Here is a 20,634-nt window from a genome sequence, read left to right as displayed (position 1 = left end):
AGCTGCATCCTCCAGCCATCAGCCCTGACCCAGGCGGTCAAACAGGAGTAACGGTGGGTGTTAACCCCAGTCTCCAGCAGCACTGTTTCATCTGGTGTTCCACTCACACAGTGCCAGATCTGCAGCATTTCCAGCCAGAAGAGCCCCTGCTAGCTCCTGAGCAGGGACTGACAGTTTCTCACTGATACTGTCTAATGCAGTCAGTTATCCTTTATGCATTTAGAACAGATCCATCAAAATAATTCCGGCTAGAGGTCTGAATTCAGCATATTACACACATTAGCTCCCCGGAAGGAGAAAAATGGCACTTACCTGCCTTTAAGTGAGTCCCTTCTCAGTCACCTGCAATGTCTGTGCATTGTGAGATGTGATGGCTTTGGGGGATGTGTACCGCTGGAGTTGCTCTAGCAGTGCTGGGTGTATGACTGGAGCTTAAACACCCTTAAACTTGCAGCCCCCTCTGGCACCAGCTGATGAACCAATGTGTCTCAGGAGACACAAAGCAAACCTGCAGCCACCTCCAGCAGTCCATGGGGGACTGGACCAGGCACTACCAAGGAAGGAGTGACTGTGCACAGCTGCTCCTGTTGTCCCAAAATATTGCTTGGCACTGGTGCAGCAAAATACAAGACCCAGAATATCTCTAAAATTACCAGGCAAAAAGGCCTCATGAGGAAATCTGAGCAGAGGTACAACTCTTTAGCCTGGCAAGATGAGCTCACATTGGTGGTGTTTGAAATGTGCATACAGCATTATCATGATGCCACCCTACATCCCCGTTACCGGCACCAGGACTGAATCCCAGCAGGACCAGCCCCTGGACATGTGTAGAACATCAACTTTCCAAACCATGAGTGCCTTCTCTCTCGTATAAGATGTTGCAATACACTCCACCACCTCACCAGCCTAGTCCACAGACTGCAAACATTCCTCCATCCCTCTCCCAATTATCTTAATAAACAGCCTGGACACATCTCTGACTCACTTAAGATAATGATGACCTGGCCACGATTAGCTTATTCAGACATCCTGGCAGTTTACCGAGCCTAATGTGACTCCAGTCTGGCTCTTTCTGACTTCTCATGAAAGAGGCTGACCTCCAGCAGCGGCTGCGCTTCATCAGCGAGTGGAGACCAACATACAGATCAGACATGGGCTGCTCCCAAAATTCAGGCTGGAGCCATGAAGGCTACTTGCTCTGAAAACAAGCTCTTAACTACTCCAAAAGCCTGGGGAACAGCAGTTTTTCTTGCCTGCAAACAGACCTGGTGGGGTGGTACCAGTCCCAGGATATGAAACAGAAACATGGGGTTAAGGACAACCCCAAATACCAGATTACCAAAGAACGTCTCTGTATATTACATTTCTGGCTGCCTGTCTGAAACATTCATTCACCCATCGTGAGAGCAAACGCAGCACCAATCAGCGCGTCACACAACGTGAATATCTGAAGCAAACCCTTGGAGGAAAAAAGCCTAATAGTCTGAAATCATAGGCAAATCCTTACAAAAAGTCAACTCATCTGCAGGAATTGGGCACAAGTCACAAATGACTCACTAACAGCAGAGCAAATAATTTAACCAGCACTTGGAATGAATCCCTCTGCTTTGTAGAGAACAACCAAAATTTATTCCTGCTGATTAGTCAGCAGCTGCACTCAAAAGTTCAAAATTAGTATCAAAGTTCAAATGTAGTTGTCTTGTACTTGCACTCTGCTTTACTGCTGGAGAGACCATCATCTTTTCTTCGTAAAGGAATCATCCCACATTTATTTACCGGGGCTGCGAGTGTGGGTTGGGATTTATTCTAGCTCTTAACTTGACAAACTGAGCCTGGACTCCACCTCACAGTGCTGTTTGGCAAAAGTCAGTTAACACTCTCTTGAATTGCTGTACTGGTTTCAGTAAGAACAGGCAACTTACCACTTCTCCGGGAACCAATTACCAAATCCCAACAAGGAAAACAGACAACCCCCAAAACTCCAGTGGTGTCTCCAAGAAGGTGAAATTCAGAACTGAAGAACGACATCAGGAACTGACACAACCAAACTGAGTCCAAGCAGAAGCAGAAAGGCATTTATCTGCACCCCTAGCCCTTCTGTGTCTTCCCCACATGCCAGTTTACGAGAAAAACAAAGGAAGCTACACTGGGCAAATTAACATATATTTACCATTGGGTTGCCTATGTTGTTTTTTAGGGGTCAAGACAAAGCGGTACCTGTGTGGTCCCCCACGGCGTGCACCCAAGCTGGTACCACCAAGGAGCCTGCCTGTTATGGGAAGAGTTGGGGAGGACATCAAAGAAACCACAAATGATACAGGCAAAGCAAAATGTATCACAACAGCAAAGGAAGATATGTTGTTGCTTCAACAGGTAAAGCACCTTTTCCAGCTCTGTGTGTGCCTGTCTCCTGTCATACTCTTTCCCCTTCAAAGTGACCGTATGCACTTCCCTGCAGCTCGATAAACTTTTCTGCCATCTGTTCAGGCTCTGCAGGCACTGGTAAATACACAGTTAATAAGGGCTCTTTGACTTACTGCATAAACCGCACCAGTTTAAGCATTAAGCAAAAATGAAGTCACCCAGCATTGATTTCTTGCATGCTCTCTTCCTGTCGCTCCTCCAGACCTGTGGTTTTTATCTTTACTACTGTACCTAGGCCTCTTTATCCTCTGCTAATGCCAGGGCTTAACCCTGAGGATCTGCAGCTTGTTCTGGGTACAAATCAGAGCAGAGTGGTGATGCAGTTTGCTGAAACAGCAGAAGCACCCTCCTCTGACTGTCCACAGCTCCTGGGACTTCTGCCCCTGCCTCCCTGGACAGCGGAGCACAGACACACGCTGCAAAGGCCAAAAACCTGGTGGTACAGAAAACCACTACCTTCAAAGGAAGTTCCAGCTTCTTTCTCAGGAAAGAAGGGCTGACCCCTTAAAAGCACATCTAAGTAAACAAAAGAGCAGCAAAGGGCATGGAGACTCAGCCGGTGCAACCTGAATAAGCAGCTATGGAGACTCAATATACCCTGGTCATGACCTACAGCATCACATACATCAAACACTCGCCTGCAGCAAGTCCAAGGTCCCACTGGGCCATGCATTATTTCCATCGTGCAGAGACATATTGTGCCAGAATCATACAATGTCCATCACGCTCATTCCAGGCATGAACTAAAATAAATATGAGTCCATCTTTTTAGAGTCAAACCACAAGAAAAGAAAACTTAGCTTGTCTACTTGTTCACATGTAGGCTCCACAGTCTACAAGAACCGAGAAGGTAGGGTTGTGATTTTCAGGAGGAGTTGATACATACCAGTGCCTGCACCCTACCAAACCAGTATCCCAAGCTCCTTCAGTAATAAGCTTCATAAACAGCTCAAGAGTCATTTGAAGCCAGTGTGGGGAGGGAGAGCAGGACAACAGTATCAACTCACCGTCCAGCTGTCCCGAAGAGCATGGAGCCTTCACATGGGTACATCAGGTAACAGAGGCAACCAAGCAAGCACATCAGGTAACAGAGGCAACCAAGCAAGCACAAGGAGAAACAAGCGCCCTACCCCTCTGCAATGCATGTCAGAGCCCATGGGCACAGTTAAGCTAGCTCCTTGGGAACTGGCAGCAGCACAAACATTGTGGGAACTTTTGTGTGAGGAATCAGTTGCCCTGAAATACAAAGCAAAATGAACTAAGGCTGGCCATACCAGCAGCCTAAGCAACTGACTAATCAACTCCATTCGCAATGCTTCTGTGCTGTGAAACCTGGGAACAGACCCTGGATTAGTGTGGAGGAAAAGGCAGAGCTTCCACCACCCATGTTTCCCGCACCTCAGAAAGGAAAGGGAAGTAGGAATGAAATCTGGTGTAGCTCAGCTGTCCATCCCGTACATAAGGTTGTATGTCAGGAGACAACCATTTGTCTCAGGCATCACAGACATCCTTGGAAAGGTAAAGATCTCAGCCATCACCTGAAACTGTGAACCACAGCACCCGATCACTTCTAGAGGCACGCTTATTAGAAGGGAATAGCATGAAGAAATTCAATCATAGCATGATTTTGAGACATTTGCTTGAAAGTCATGCCAGGAAGTTACAGGAACAGAAGGATGCTGGAAAACATGTTTCTATTTTGCTCGTCAAAACTCTCACCAGGTTTTCTAAGAGGGTTCCAGCACCATCCACCAGTATCAGCTCAAACACACCCCCAGCCTCATGCTCAGTCATCTGCAGGTTGGCACAGCAGCTTTAAGTCACATAAATGACATCTCCTGTTAACAATACTAAGCCACAGCCTCTAAGACACATCCTCATGCTGAGCCCTGCATGCTGAAGTCGTTCCTCTCTCTTCCTGGAGCAACCAGCCTTACATCAACTTCTGATGAGGAACTCGACTGCGGCACTCACCTGTACCCCACTGCCTTTACATCAAACGCATCCTTGCTAGCTTAGTAGGAAGCTAATTGTCCCTGATGAAGGGACAACAGTCCAACACCCAACAGGAGAGCAATTTGCACAGCTGAGCAGGGAGACCTGCAGCAACAGCATGTCCTGAAACAAAAGCACAGCAGCCAGAACAATTGTTTAGTGTCAAGGTCCCTGAGAGATAAGACTCCTGATAAAACTCCTTCCACCAAGTGTAGAAACATGTCTTGGCAAATCATGACACCATCTCCCAGCAGTACCGCCTTGTTCCTGAGAACATGACCGTTTTGAGTTACAAGAAACAACAGGTTATCAACTGAGTTAGTCATCAGCTAAGCTCTCAGGCAAGAAAACATCTTTGTGCCTGATGAGAACTACAGAAGCAAGAGCTACACCTCAGCAGCGTTCACATCACAGCTGTAAACCCCACCCTCCGCACACCCCAAAGAACCAAACCAAACAGACTCCCCACACATGGACCATCTCATGAAGAAGTAGACTATAGGACGTGTCATTCTGAACCTTTATTTATTTTGTCTTCAAAGAAGAGGCCTGATGCAGCTGTTTCGTTAGAAAATAAAGTGTTTATTAAGAAACTAGACATTGAACACCCCTATAGTCTCTGTGAAAAGGGACCATCCCATTTCCCATTAGCACAGGATGATAGTTATGGCAAGATAAGAATGCTCAAAGATGGAGGAGTCTCATTGACAGAAAATGAGGTAATGATTTACAATAATTAAAAATAAAATAAATTTTTTTAAAAAAACATCCTTAGACTTGCTACTTAAAGCCACCAATCGCAAACGGCCATGACTGGCTTTTGTTTTCAGCAGTGAGGAACCAGAGACTTTAATTGGTGTTAAATTGAGACATCGATCACAGTGGGGAGAACTGCTTTAAATTATGCTGTACGGTCCGGAGGATTTCTTCTAAGCAGAGATGGACCTGAGCTGCAAAATTCAACCCTTCCTCTGCTAGGGTGTTTGGATATAGGCTTCTGGTCCAGGCCCACGGATGTATCTCTACGACTGATACACACAGTTGAGAGCAGAGTCCCCTGAACAGTGCTAGGGAGAGGAGACAGTTCAGACAGACAAGACATCCCCAGATCAGGTGGGCGACTTCCAGGAGATGGGGAAATTCAGTTCAGACAAGCACCCAGTGATTCACACGCTTTCTGGAGCTCCTCCACACTCTGTGAATCTGCAGAATTGAGGCGTCAATAACACATGGCCGCAGGTCCTCTCTGGCGGTGTACCTCTTGCATTTCCAGCTCCGATGCGGGCAGGAAACATTGTTGGGAGTTTTGGTCATGGTTTCTGAAACCATCCAACCTGAGCCAGGCCTCCTTGTCCTAATGCAGATGCCCCCCTAAGGCATGTCCGTTAACTTAAAGCAATCTGCTACCATTTCTCCTGTACTCTTCTATTGCACTTTACCTTTTTATGCGAGCGAACCAGGAGAAGAAGCAAGAGAATGGAACATTCCCAGGGACATCCCTACGGGAAAGCTGGTAACAAAACCTCCTGGCAATCTCCAGGGTGGTTCACGCCGGTCACCTGTAAAGGCAGGATGAAGCAGAACATCCCATTCTGAGGCTTCTGCCCAGTTCTGGCGGTGGGGGACCGTGACACTTTCCAGTGGCAGCAACCTTTCAGGGCTGGTGATTTACAGATATCCCTGATGTGATAAGGTCGTCTCGGGCCACCAAGAAGGCAAGCAAAGCTGAGTGGCTGGTGAGCGAGCTCCTGGTTCAGTACTCCTCTCAGAAAAGGATCTGGCCACACCTGAAGCTTTTGGAAGGTTTTTTTTTTCCCTCTAGAGAAAATCTGCCTTGCTTATAGGTTATCACTGATACGTGTGAGCAAATCTGTATTTCCCGTACACGTGATGCCCAGAGAGTCCAAGGAAAGCCCTGCAAGTTGCCGCAAGGGCAGCAGGCTTCTCTTGAGGACAGGATCAAAGGGTTTACTTTTCCATCTGAGAGGCTTTGGATGAAGTAAGACAAAAGTGGGATGGGAGGGTGGGGAGAGAATATAAATATCGGCCGGAGAACAGGATCGATATTCCTGTTTATGCCAGAGAAGAAGCAACAGAATACTTATTTTTCCTCTCCTTCACCCAGTCAGCCTCAAGCTGATGGTTCTGGGTATGTGACTGGGTTACAATCAACCTCTAGCTGGGTGGGAATACAGGGGAGAGCTAAAGGGGGCTGGAAAAGGCCCAGCAACTGGGACCTGCGTGCGTCTGATAGGCTTTTCCACTTTGCTTACTGCCCTAGTCCTGGCAAGGACACAGACCCTCCTGCGCGATGGATTCTCCATCCATGCGGGAAGTCCAGGCAACTCCTCAGATAAAGCTCATCATTCAAGCAGCAGGGAGAGACCAGAGTACGACAACAATATAGTCAGATCCAACGAGCCGCTCTAACACACACAGACAGACAAACAAAAAAAGCCTCCTAGAATATGTGCACTTCAAAGATAACCACATTCTCTTCCTGTCAGAGAAGTAAGATGGTTTTGTTTTGTTTTGTTTTTCTTTCCATTATTCCTTCCAACATTATTTTCTGTGCAAGAACTGGGAGCGGGGCTGCCTTTGTTCTTACCAAAAGTCTTCGTTCTGCTTTAGTTGCTTCCAGGCTCCCTGCCTCGGCTCGCTCTGGGAGACCTCCCATGGCGGTGCCACGTAAGAGGTGATGGCGGCATTCACTGGGTGTTGCGAAGACACAAGCTTACAAGGAAAACTCCAAGCAGGGAGGACATGACTAAAGATGTCAGTTTGGTTGGCTTGGTTGGTTTTGTTTTGTGTTTTATTTTAAAGCAAAAGTACAATTATTTACTGTGTTATTAGGATGACTCCTTTCAATTGGGTTTTAATTCTCTTTATTTGCTCTCATTGCTGCTGTTGTGCCTTGCAGGAATATTTAACGAACACAGCGACCATTGGAGGAAAAGAACAACCCTGTTATCTGGTGACAGAAAACCACAGTTTCAGTTGGCTTTAACGTGTGTACAGGCAGGGCTGTAGAGTCCTATTAGGAGGAGACCTCAATCCATACAGACCACGCTTACTGCTTCCCACCATTTTGAGGGCACAGCCTATAAACTTGACATCAGAACAGGGACTTTTAAGGAGTTTTAAAAGCCATGACGTCCTTTGCTGAAATAAACACTGACATCCTCAACATAAATGCCTTGGTTAAGAGGTTTGGAATGTCCAGGGAGGCTTATTGGATTCAACATAATTTCTCTGAAACCTAAAGGGGAAAAAAAAACAGAAAAAAGAAAAAAGCAAAATAAAGTAAACGAAAAAACAAAAAAGAGCAAAACTAGAAAAAAAGAGAGAGATATCGACACACATGTAATTATTAAAAAAGAACCAAATGAATAACCAGCAAATGGCTGCCATTAAATTAAAGCCAAAACGCCCTTTCTGGGCCGGGCTACCTCACTCTGTCTTTCCATAAGAACAGGCAATTATTTCACGTGGCGTGTGCAGGCACAAGTGCTCCGAGGACAAGTGGCATGCAAGCGGTCTGGACAGAGAACTGGGAACAACTCTTTTCTAGAGGTTCCCACTAACCAGGGGTGGAAAAGTCCTAATCCCTACCTAGTCCATCTTTCCCCTAGTCGGGGAGTGAGGAAAACTGAGAATCCTTCCTACACCTACTTTTCTCTCACGATTTATTTAGCCTGACTCAACATGTCTGAAGCCAGGAGAACTGCTGCAAGGCTGGGGAGACCTGGCTCTCATAGCCCCATAGACGTCCTTTGCCCCAGCTGTCCCATCTGCACCGAAACCTGCATACTGGAGCCATCTTCTCCTTATGCAACCCCACCTCTTTAAGGTTTCTGAAGGTTTAGGATTTGCCAGAAATACTGGCCGGATGAAAAGGAAAAATAAGTGGAACAGAGAACACAGGCATGTTCCTTCCTTCAGTCCCAACGAAATTACTGGGCAAATACAACATTTTCAAGGGCTGTATTAACCATCTCATCATAATGCTCCTGCCTTGGGATGCCTCAGGCAGGGAAACCTACTATTAGCATATTTCTAGTAAAGAAATTATTAGATGTTAATTACTATTAAAGATGAACATTAGTCTCTGAAGCTAAATAAATGCAAATATTCAGGACTTACCAGAGAACACGTCTCTGGACTGGAGGGAGCAAACCTGCTGCGGAGAGCTGGATGTCAGCTCCAGGAGGGAATCCTTCTGCTGAGACATCCAGTCCCACAGCGCTCTCCTCAAGGTCTGACTGAAGGAGGGCACATTCTGGTTCACTGTTAGGACACAACCTGACTACGTTTAGCCTACGTTTCCCTTCTTCTTGACTTAAACCCCTGTTTTCTATCATCTTTTGTGCTAAATCCTGCAAGTTCTTGCAGAAAAGACCCATGCATTTATCTTCAGGTGTCAGCTCATCATTTTCATATTACTTTCTGAGACACCCATTTATAACAGTATTTCTACAACTGAGGTCATCTCAATGGACTGGAGACATGGCAGGAGTAGGCATAGCTCATTGAAGGTAGCTGCTAAGACTGAAGTTGCTCTTAGCTCAGTTATAGTATGTGGACATAAGAGGCTTCTACACCAGCTCACCAAAATCCCAAGTAACAGATCCACCAAGCTGTCAGGACCAAGACATGCATGGCAGGATCCTAGGGATTGTTCTAATCTGTCCAAGCTTCGCATGGCCCAAAGGGTTTTTCCAGAAAAATTACTGGGATGCCTTGGCTACACAATTGCTCTAAGTTCTGGAGAATGCTCCTGCTCCTCATACAGTCACAGGATCCTGAAAAAATCGGGTAAGTTAGCCTAAATCTGGCATCACTAGAACAGCAAGGAGCAGCTTGGATGCCCTTGAATTGATCTCGATAGGAAAGGTGCCTTCCACTAGACTAGGAACAGAAACTTTCTCACACCGAATCCACGCTAGCCAGAAGACTATTTTTTTACCCCTATTTCTTCTATTTTTTCTTTTATCTCTATTCCCTGCACTATCTTATTCCATGCTTCTTTTGATGAACCTGAGGATGCAGACAAAATCTGTTTGTTTGGTTTGGAACTGTTTGAACTTTTTTGGGGGAAAATAATCTGTTATTCTCAGTAGCCCTGAAGGACTGATCCACATGGGAGAGTAAGCCAGGCTCAGCTTCAGTTCATGTGTCATAAACAAAATTCATAGGCAAATTCCAAGTATTGAAATATCATTAGTACTGAGAAAGAGCCTAGCTCAACTCTCAGAGTTTAAAGTGCTGATACTTGGAAACGCGTATGTAAACTAAGTCTATTTCTTACCAGAGTCACTGGGAGACAAGTAAACATGGCATCCCTGAATGTCACTATTTATCGTGTTTTGATTTTCATAATATAAATATATTTTATGGCCACCAAAGGATAGCTGGGAAAGTCTATACTCAACAATACCAAGTATCTCCAAGGAGCACTCCTGTCTGCTTTATTTTCTTTGCATTTCGAAGCTTTGCTAAATTAAGGCAATTCTACTTCTGCCAGACCACATCCAACAGACCTAAAAACCCACCGGGGACACACTGCCTCAGCAAAGGGACATGCAAAAAGACTAGCAAGACAAAAGGCTGGGGATGCCAAGGGCTTTGCTCTTTGTTGACAGCACTATGCTGTGAATCCCAGCTGCAGGGCTCTCCTGTGACAGCAGGGTCTTTGCAGAATGGGACTGCAGCAAGGGTTACCCCATAACTGGCACGCAGTTGTGACTGAGGGACGATGAGGAATGTGGCAGGAGGACAGCCTATGTTTCTGAAGCTTAGGGGCTGAACACACATACCACTGGACTTGGAAAAGCAATGCAGCATCGGTCATTTTGGCATCCTCTCCTCCTGATTTATTAAAGTTCCCAAAGAATCTGAAAAAAACACATCCTTCTCTCCTGACTGGTTTTCTCCCTTTCCTCACTGTTGTCTCCCACATTGTTCTGCTACCTTCAACCCCATTCTCTTGTATGGAGCAGAAACCAACAAGGCTCTTGCTAGGTTTATGTCTTCACTGTCAGATGTGAGATGGATGAAGTTCACTGAGATGTCCAGGGTTAAAATGGGTGAATCTCAACAGGTTCAGAGTTCAGATGCTGCTATGACAAATCTCATCTTGCTACCATCAAAGCTATTAGCTCCTGAAAAACTAGCTTGGAAATTCCTTAAAGAATGGGAGGGGTTTGTTTTACTTTTTCATTTTCCCCAGAAAGAAAAAATAAAAAAATAAAAAAATTAAAAAAAAGAGGAAAAAAAGTGTTCACCACCTTTGAAGGAGTTGGAGAAATTTAAAAAAAATCCCTTTTGTGGAGTTTCACATTTGTCAGTGCTAGCTGGAAATTGGGAGGAGAAATACTATCTTTGACATTGGTTGTAGATTTGGAGGGAAACCGCAATGTACAAGCCTGAAAACACTAAGGAGGTAAAAACCCCACCGTGCAGACTGAAATCACAAGCATCTCCAAAGACCTACAAAATTGGGAAGGATCTGACAGATTAAAGTTTGTGCTTCTCCTTGTTCTAGTGAGACCACTTTTTAAATTAAAACATTCTACTTTCTCTACTAATAGCCATGGTATGGTAGTGGAATAAATGTATGGAGAGTGTTGGAGAATAGGGAAGGAGGAATGAGCTCGGATTTGCTGTGCAGCTTTAATAGCCTGAGATGGAGGGGGCAGATGGGGCATTTCTCGAAGCAGGCTGGAAGGATGTGGCAATGAAAGGACAAGAAAATTAAAGGCAACCAAACCATGCAATCGGGTTTTGTTCTCAACCCTGGCCATCCACTTAGTCCTCCAGAGCTGTCTTGCGTTTCCCAACACCCTGGCTAGCAGACCTCAGCCATGCTGCCCCATGCACATACCCAACCAGCCTACAGACAGTGCCCTGCAAGGAACACCCCTCCTCCACTGACTGAAAGCAAGACTAAGGAGAAAAACCATATCATTTCACCTCGCCTTCATTGTTTGCCTTCTGGTAAAATTGCAGCCATTCAAATATACCATGCTTCTAGGGTTTTTGAGATCTGAGGCTGCACCAGGTCACCTGAGAAGAGCAGCAGGGTGGGTGACAACCAGGAGGTGAGGGAACGACGCAGAAAGCAATGCAGAACTCCTCACAGCAGCCCCATCCACTACAGCAAGAGCGGAAACTGCTTCTAAAACATCAGCAGAAATTGCTGTGGGAATGGATGAGAAAAGCAACAGGGTGCCACACAACACCTGGCAAAAATGGGTTAAATAAAAATAGCAAATTAGGGGCAATGAGCTGGCCAAACATAACACTGCTATCCACACAGCCCACATCAGGCAACGGAGCTTTGATCTCTTCTGTGTTACAGCAGAATTTATGATATAAAGGAAAAGCAATAGGAGACTCCAACAACAGTGTACATTTTATCTTTCTCTATGCACAGATATGAAGTATGAATAGCATCAAAGAAGGCATGAAAACCATCAAGCCTGGCCCGCATCCAGAGTGAAGGAAACAGCCATCCGTCTAGTCAAAGCCAGGACTGATATGTCTATATCTGAGGGGAAAGCAACACAGCAATCCAGGTTTTCTGTCATGGATGGGTTCATCTGCAGGGCTATGATACAAAGCCCTCTTTTTTTCTTTTTTTCCCCCTCCCCCCTCCAACATATAGCACTGTGAGATGCAACCCAGCCTGAGGCCTCACTTGCCACGACAAAGCAAGTCACAGAAGCTCAGCAGAAGCACACCATGAGGCTCTCCCTGGTGCTCTCAGCTGCAGATAGGCACGTCATCTCCTGCACCATCCAAGGTAAAGTACAAAGAGCATAGACCTTCTAACTTACACCAGCCCAACACTACTGACCACAATGGAGAACCGCAAGAAAATTCATCCCACAGATGAATTTCACACCAATACACAGACCTCAAGCAGGTCTTCAAGTAGATAACTTCTTTTAAGATTCACAGAAAGGCTCCATGTAAACAGGGTCTTTATCCCCCTCCACAGCAGCTCACCTTGTATCTTTGTTCATTTTCCATGGTTTAACCTCAGGCATGAGTCTCCCACTTTAGTCAATGAGACTTGACATCACTGGAAACATTCTGGGAACGTGCTAGATGGAGTTCTAGCTACAGTTTGTGGTGCCTTCATCTTCTCCACAACCCAAAATCACGAGCAGGGGATCACAACACTGCATGTGTTTTTGAGGGCAAGCAAGGGAAGAGACGGGCTGAGAGCAAGAGAAACAGCAGAAGAAAATGGGCCCAGAAGATCCCATTTCCACACAAATTTCCCTCGTGTTTAACTGGAGCAGGGGAAGGGGTAGGAGAATACTGCAGGCACTCAACAGCTGAACAGTGTTCCTTGAGAAAAGGGCAGCATTCACAGCTTTCCATGCAGTGAACTCTAAGAATATGTAAGAGTCATTAAACCTCTGGTCGGAGGAATTCCAGTATCCATTGCATTTCTACTGTTGCCGCCGTTAATGTGGGTCATGTCCATATTAGCCAGGATGACAAGTTTGTTTTCTCTGGAACTCTTTTGTGGATGGAGTAGTTCCAAGATACTAAATGATGTAGCCTGATAGCTCAGGAGGCAGAGCTCCAAGATTCCCCACTGATCCCCCTTAGGAAAAGCCCCAAAGTAAGAAAGCTCTTACCAGGGTATAAAATTAAAAAAAAAAAAAAAAAAAAAAAAAGAAGGAAAAAAAGAAATATCTATTTAAGACCAAGGACAAAATAAAAAGGCTATTTTCAGGTCTGAGATGCCCTGTGACTTGAGTCAAAGCTACCCTGCCTGTCCAGAGGCACAGCCAATGCTTCTCTCCAGCCTACACAGAGGTGCGGCTATTTAAAGCCACTCAGAGGCCCACTGCATGATGGAAAGCAGCCAGATCAGTTGGGCCTCATCGGTTTTGTTTTCATTAGATCGAAGCCAGAGTATGTGAAATTACTTGTAAGAGGACCAGGGAAGGGGAAGGGACTGGGCACCCAGCAGTTTCACCCACAGCACGCAGAGCTTAGTCTCTGCCTCATTCAAATCATACTGGGTCAGAGAGAAGGTACCTGAGCAAAGAGGATGGCCGTTTTGTCCCTTCCAACACCCAAGGCTGTGAAAAGGTGCGTGGCAAAACTCTCAGGGTTTGTACATCAGCCATGAGAACAAGATGCAGGGAAAGTGTCTGCAAAATGCCTGGGAGTGTGGTGGTAGCTGACATCCTGGGCATTGCAAAGCTGTTGCCCTGCCTCAGCCCCTCTGTGTGCTTGTACCACTGCATCCAGGAACCTTCTCTGCAATTCTCACCGCCTGGAGGAACAGCCGCATGTCACTGCCTCCGCAAGTCCCCATTTCTCACCACCGTGCACTCCCTCTGCCTCTGCACTCCACAAAGCCCGCGGGACCTGGCATGAAAAATCCCATCCCAACAAGTAATACATCATTTTCATCACTTTGGTTTTCAAATACATTCTTTTGTCAATTTTTAATTTATTTTCTTTTTTTTTTTTTTTTTTTTCCCAAGTCAGCCCTCAGAGTGCTGTCAATTTAAACACTGTGCACACAGCGTTACAAGAGCTTCTCATTTCTACTTTGCCTGACAGGTATCCGTGTCCCTCTGACACCGCCTCTGTTCCCCAGCTGCTTTAGATAGCGATAGTACCCTAAGCATTTTACACAGAGTTATTGAAACCACTCACTAATCTGCCCAGCAATGAATATCAACTGGGAAAGAATCTGTTTGGGCTCGTGTTCCTTAATTGCTGATTAATTCAAATTATGGTACAGCTGATCCACCGGTACCACAGATCGCCACATCAAAGAGCCAACCAGCAAAGGAAGCCCCTGAGTTAGGACAGCAAAAGCCCTGTTGCAAACTTCTTTTTCAGCCAGAGAGCGCCTCATAAACATTAATTTGTTACGCCTCGCTCATTCCCTGGGGAGGCAGGAGCTGTTATATTCATTACACAGATGGCAAAACAGTGGCACGGAGCAGGACCACAGTTTCTCCAAGGTCTCCAAAGGAACTGATGCCAGTCATGGGGACTCAAGCGGGAATAGCCCCAGCTCCCAGACTCCTGTCCTCTCCAGGGGCTCTGGGGTCTAGAAGGGGACAGAGTGCTTGGTAAAGCCAGATGGCTGGGATATGAAAGCAGGCAGCAAAAGGAGACACACACAGCGGGTAGGAAAGCACACAACTGCCGCAGTCCACAGCTGGGACCTTCCCTGCCGAGGTAGTGCCAGCGATGATCTCCTGCTCTTCAGAAGAAAGGAGAAGGTTGGTGGAGGAGCTGATCAAGGCCCAGAACAAATCCTTGCTTGCTCATCTCTTTACTCTGCCATCTGCTCCAGCAATGCCTTATGTTGTTGAGAAAGGCCAGAGCTCCCCTCCAGGAAGTCCAGGAGCAGTACAAGCCCGAGAGCCTGAAGTCTCAAGAGGAGCATCCTGTGGGAAAAGGTGATTTCGTGGAGTTTTACAAGCTGAGGATGGAAACTGAGGAGTGCAGGAGGTCTCAGCAGGCAAGGAGGCACCAAGCTCTACAGAGGATTTGTAAATGGGAACAGGAAGAGCTGAGGGCAAAAACACAGCAAGAGCAGCAGAGAGCCTCGAGGAATGGGGTTTTGTTGATTTTTTTAGGCTGTTTGGATGCTGCGTTGTCTGGAATTATTGTCCTTCATCAGTGCCTTTCCAGTGCTCCTGCTCTGCTGATTGTTTTGGAAATGAAGGCTGCCACCACAGCTGCTCTTCTCTTGATAAAGCCCCACTAGATAGTTCTCAAAATCAGTTGCCTTCTGCACCAAAAGGCATCAGAAGAGTGTCAGTAATCTTCCCAGGGGAGAGCTGCTTTTTCTTTCAAGACCATGTTTTGGTACCTGCTAGTATGTGGCAAGCTCTAAAACACATGCGCCAGAGCACAGGGAGAGCCGTGCTGTCCCCAGGGGAAGAGGGGACAGCAAGCAGAGGAACACAGGCTTGCGCTGAGATTCTGTTGCTCCGAGAGGACAATTTGTGTAGTGCCAGCCAAATGAGGCAGCTGTTTGTGGTGGCCTTCGTTCTGCAGGAGGGGAGGAAGGGCTTTGCTCCCACAAAACGCACATGAAACACAGTATGTTTTTGCAAGAGAAGGTACAAAATGCCCAGAGCAAAGCAGAGATGAGGTGAGTGGCGAGCCCCCCAGGCAGTGCACCAGGGGGGCTGCTACTGTGCTAGGAGACCCTCACTCTACCCGCCAGCCAAGCATGAGCTTTGCAGAGCCGGGAAGGTCTGGCCAGCACATCATAGCAGAGCAGCAAATGAAGACCTAAGCCCAAAACGCGTGGCTGCTGTCAATTAGGAGTCTTCATTCAAAGGAGGAAGGAAGGATCAGGGTTTCTTTCCTACAAGCTTTTTCCAGCAAGTGGTTTAGCCGGGAATTTTTGCTTCAGCAAGCTTAATGCACTACATGACTGCCAGACCCTTCTCTGACCCAGTTTCATTTTGGGTCTGAAAATAAGTCTCCCTCTCCCATCAAGTCACCTAAACACACAAGGCATTTAAAGCACTTCAGCCCAATCTTATTTCACACCATATAATTCTGTGCAAGCCTTTGTGCGTCTGCCCCACTTGTGTCACTGGCATGTGCTGATCAAATACCAGTAGAGACGAGGGACAGGGAAGCGGCTGAGCTCCCAGGCCTCTGGCTGGGGAGGCACTGCGACATGGAAACTCCCGGGAACACAACTGTCCAAAACCCATTTGCACCTCCTGAGGCTTTCACACTTGAGAAAAATGGAAACAAGTTTACTTAAAAGTAAGTTATTTCCTTTTCTCCATCACCTATCGTCAGAAGCCCTGCCTCCCACCACAGCCAGGACACGTCCTCCTCTATGTATACTGCTCTTCAAAGCAAGAGCTACCCACATTGGGACAAAAGCATGCAAACCCATACACTTCTAACGGCATTTTCATATCTGCACGTACAACTGAATGTAAGAGATCACAGTTCACAGCCTTGACTTCAATCTCGGTGTCAAAACCAGCCTATGCACAGAGAAACCGAGCTGAACGAGACCAAGAGTGCCAGCAGAAAGCAGGGAGAGCGCGCACACAACCTGCTGCATGTGAGACACGTGGGATGGCTAGTGGGGAAGCGTGTGAGAGAAAGGGAGAGAGCAATACTGCAGCGCAGAGCACGTGGCAGGGAGCAGAGGAGTGCTGGAGAGGGGCCTGAGAGCGCGCGAGTGCACACGTGTGGGCCTGAGAGCATAACACTGCTGAACATTTACTCTCACTTTACATTACGGATTTAATGGCTTTTAACAGGGGACTTTGTAAGCGATCAGGAATTGGAACAAAAGGAGCTGGGGGAATAATTATTCTAACCAGGGGAGCTAAAGAACATGGCAAAATCGCGTGCTGAGCAATCATACTAATTAAAGGCACCCAGAAGAATCAGGATAGAAACGCCAAATGATTTTCACTCTGCTGCCCTAATCCACTAACTGCCTACTGCCTCGTCACTTTGACTCCCACCAGCTGTGGGAAGGACAGCTCTGAGTTGGTTTGTAGCAATAAATGATGGAGCTAAACAAGTGACACAGGGGGGATGGTCCCCTCTGCAGTGGGCTGAAGTGATGCTTGGCTTGCCAGACTGAACAGTGGCTGCTTTGCACCAGCAGCCTCGGCGAGGGGGGATGACCAAATGCCCCCACAGCCCCCGGCGGAGCAGCAAGGATCCAAACACACTTCCCAGAAAGTAGAGCAGCTGCTGGCAACTACCAGCATGAGGCTAAACACAACCCACAGTCACAAGCCTGATCCTTTCAGGCCAGCCAGCCCTGCTGCATGACTGCCTCTGCAATTAGCTGTGTTATGTGGCTCAGCATGGTGGCTTGTCCTGGGCTGTGTCTGGGGAGCACATTTTCAGTGCCACAACAGAGCTCTGGCAGCATGGAACATGCTGCTTCCTTGTCTACACAGCTTTGGTCATCACCAGGTTGGGTCCATTCAGGTTGATGCAGGGGTTTTCAAAGGCAGGGACATCTTTTATGCAGCAGGCATCATCCTGATCTTCTGCTTAAAACGCCAGCTAGGATTCATGCCACACTAGCATCAGAAAAGCAGGCATTAACACTGCAATGTGGGCAAATTTTCACCCAGAGTAAGTGGAGACTAGAAAAACGTCCATGTTGCAGGGAAAGGAAATGAACACAATATTGCTCCAGCAGACTAGAGGCTTGGGTCTGTAGACCCCAAACCAAACTGCCATGCACTCAGCCAGGTGTAAAACCCAAGGCAGACTTCACAAGGAGCTGCTGAGCCATGACCTGGTGAGGATGTCAGGGGAAGATCTTCCCTGGACATTGCTGGAGTCCAACACGGTATTATAAGCCAAGGCAGATGGGTGCAGAAAATACAATTAACAGAACAAGATACACAGTAGTGAAACCACATGCTGAGTACAAAGAAGCCTCTCTCTGTCCTTTCCAATCTCTGCGAGAAGGTCCACCTTCAATAACTGCTTGGGCGAGATGCAAGTGCTTCTCTCTCCCGCAGTGCAGATCTGGGTTTTGTTGCAGCAGTCACCTGCATTGGCATAGGGTGGGAGCTGTACGTAGGGGAAGTGGGGCAGCAGAAAACCAAATGCTGACAACTGCCATCAAGTAACGGCTTTCTATTTAAAAAGCAATGGTTTGTTTGTTAATCAACAGGTCCATTAACACAGAGCAAATGCCTCTCTAATGGACACCCACAGGATCACAGGCTGAACTATTTGTGTGTGGCATCTTTTGATTGATTCACCCTAAAGATCATCAAGTAAATGAGGGAGGATGTAATATTTCTGCAGGAAACATTCCACAGCGGATACATTGATTGCAACATTCAGCCAGCTGCTGTGTGCCAGTCTCTTCTTAAAGAGACTTCATATTTGATTCTCTGATTAAATATTTCGAAACCAAGAACAATTCAGGGACATTGGCTCAACCATGCCAGACGCTTGGCCTGTGGAGATCTGGTACCCTGCCAAGGAGGATCACATGGGTGGCCAACATCCAACCCGCTCCCTCTCTTCCTGCCCTCAAGGCTCAGGATCCCATTCCCTTGGTCCTTGCCCAGCCACAGAGATCACTGCCAGCCCACTGCCTGGCCTCTTCCTGCCACCGCTAAATCCTTGACCCCAGCCAAGGGAGTCTGCTTGGTGGCACGCCGGGGACACAGATCTGTTGACTCATTTATTCAACTCCCACCTGCAGCTAAAGCTGCAAAGTCACAGTCCATTTTGCTTGCCAGCGCCTCTCTGACTCCTGCTCTGTCACCATAACGACTCTGTTTTTAATCAAAAGCCCACTGAACACCCGACAGGGCAGGAGGAGGCAGGGCTGAAAATGAGGAATACCCTGAGAACAAAGGAAGAAAGTCCAGGACCCATAAGGAAAATAGCAATGAAACCATCAGCTGAATAATTTGCCACACCAGTAATCCCAGGTGGCAGAGATGGCCCATGAGCTAAAACTAAGCACTTGCTGCAATCTTCAGTTTGCAAAAGCAGGTTCTTTTTCCCACAGACCAAACATGGACTGACACCTCCTTTATGAGCTGCTGAAAAAACACCATCTTCTGAACGAGCTCTGCAAAAACACAGTGACACTTCCAGATTACAAGCAAACCCTGCCACCACTCACCAAGCCACAGCCTTGGAGCTGTCAAAGCTGCCCTGAACAAGACCAGCGGGACCAGGAGACCCTGGTTGCTGCCACCACTTCTGAAACAACATGCTTATTTCACATGCAAATGAGCCACACAAATTGAGACCAGACCCGCCTTTTCCCCTCTGAGCTACTCATAAATAACAGAGGCGTAAGGCAGGTGAAGGGTCTTTGAGGCAGGTTGAAACGCAGAGGTACAAAGTACCAAACATCTAATTGGAGACAAAAGGAGCAAGCTAAACACTCACCCAGCTCCTACCCGGAGACACAGCTAACCCTCCCCTCCGGAGATAAGCTCCATCAAAAGATTATGTCCAGCCTGTTGGAATAATGACTCCTTGAGGCAAATCAGAGGTGCCAGCAGCTACAAATGAGGGCCCTTCTCTGCTGTAGCTTCCATACTTTCTCCCATTCGGTACCAGCAGGAAAACCAAAACAAATAGAAAGAGCCTACACATCCCATTCAGGCTGAACTATATGTGCCATTGCAGCCTCACAGCCAGGCAGCCAGGCAAGATCTGCAGGTACAAGCTTGGCCATGGATGCTGGGCTCCTGCCCCTACTTCCTTTCTTTTCAAAGAAAATAAAATTGAGTTTGTATCGACTACTGAGAAAATGAGACAACATCGTACAGGACACGACTCTCTGCAATCAAATTAGGTCATTGCAACACCATAACCAACATGGAATGTGTAGGTCTGATAGTGTATAGGATCAAACAGAATTATTTTATACAACAAACGTTAAAAGACAAAAGGAAAATTAATCATATCGGGACATCAAGCACAACTAGAATGTGAGATAAGTTTGGAGTGGCAGGAACAAGCATCACTTCTGTCTCGGGGCTTCCCTCTCAAGCCCTTCCTGTGTCCGAAACCAACCTGCTGCTCCGCAGAGCTGATCAGTAAAACCATGGCAGATGCTGGGAAATACCTTTGCCACTTCCTGCAGAGCTTACTCACACCCCCTCCCTGGAGCTCTGATGGTTTCCAAAAGAGTAAAACCACCATAGAGCAGGTTTCCAGCCATGGCCCTCACTGTGTCAGCAAAATGCCTAGCAGCAACACACTCAATGCAGACTTCAGGCATGCTGATATCTGTCTAGAAAGAGGACTTAACGTCCTACTTCTGCTGTAAGTCACCACTTCTTTGTCTGTATATACATTGCACACAGATTATCAGAAAAGAAAAACTAGACGCGTGGTCCAGCTGTGTAGACTTTCACCATCACGGTTTGGCATCTCCCATCTACCTCCCCCAGCTCACATCTCTCAAACATCTCATGCCCTCTTCCTCAGCATATCCCTACACAGGTCACTCCCACCCCATCTCTCCTACCCTGAGCACTTGGTCTCCCATAGGAAAGCCTTCATCACCCAGCTGCTGAGCAATCACCAGCAGAGACAACTTCATAAAGCTGCTTCAACCCAAACACCCCTCTACAAGAGAGGAGGGACTTCTCCAGGTGTACATGTTGGTAGGTATTTATGGTGATGGGCAGGCCACCACATGTCTCTGAAAGGCATAGGTTAGCACTA

General features: G+C 46.9%; 1 protein-coding gene across 5 annotated transcripts in view; it reads right to left on the bottom strand.

Moving 5' to 3' along the window:
- NTRK3 (neurotrophic receptor tyrosine kinase 3) overlaps nt 1-20,634 on the bottom strand; it is a 223,671-nt gene that overhangs the window by 63,979 nt on the left and 139,058 nt on the right. Inside the window, exon 13 of one of the 5 annotated variants that reach the window (XM_080396203.1) lies at nt 4,919-7,678. The exons of the other annotated variants lie outside the window; for them this stretch is intronic. Coding sequence (XP_080252329.1) covers nt 7,560-7,678 — 119 coding nt within the window. The 3' untranslated portion in view covers nt 4,919-7,559. Of the gene's footprint in view, nt 1-4,918; nt 7,679-20,634 lie in introns of those variants that run through there. 5 annotated transcript variants of the gene reach the window in all.

Source organism: Falco punctatus (assembly GCF_963210335.1).
Source record: "Falco punctatus genome assembly, chromosome: 7".
NCBI lineage: Eukaryota > Metazoa > Chordata > Aves > Falconiformes > Falconidae > Falco > Falco punctatus.
Note: the sequence above shows the minus strand (reverse complement) of the source record. Positions and strands in the feature narration are given on the sequence as shown.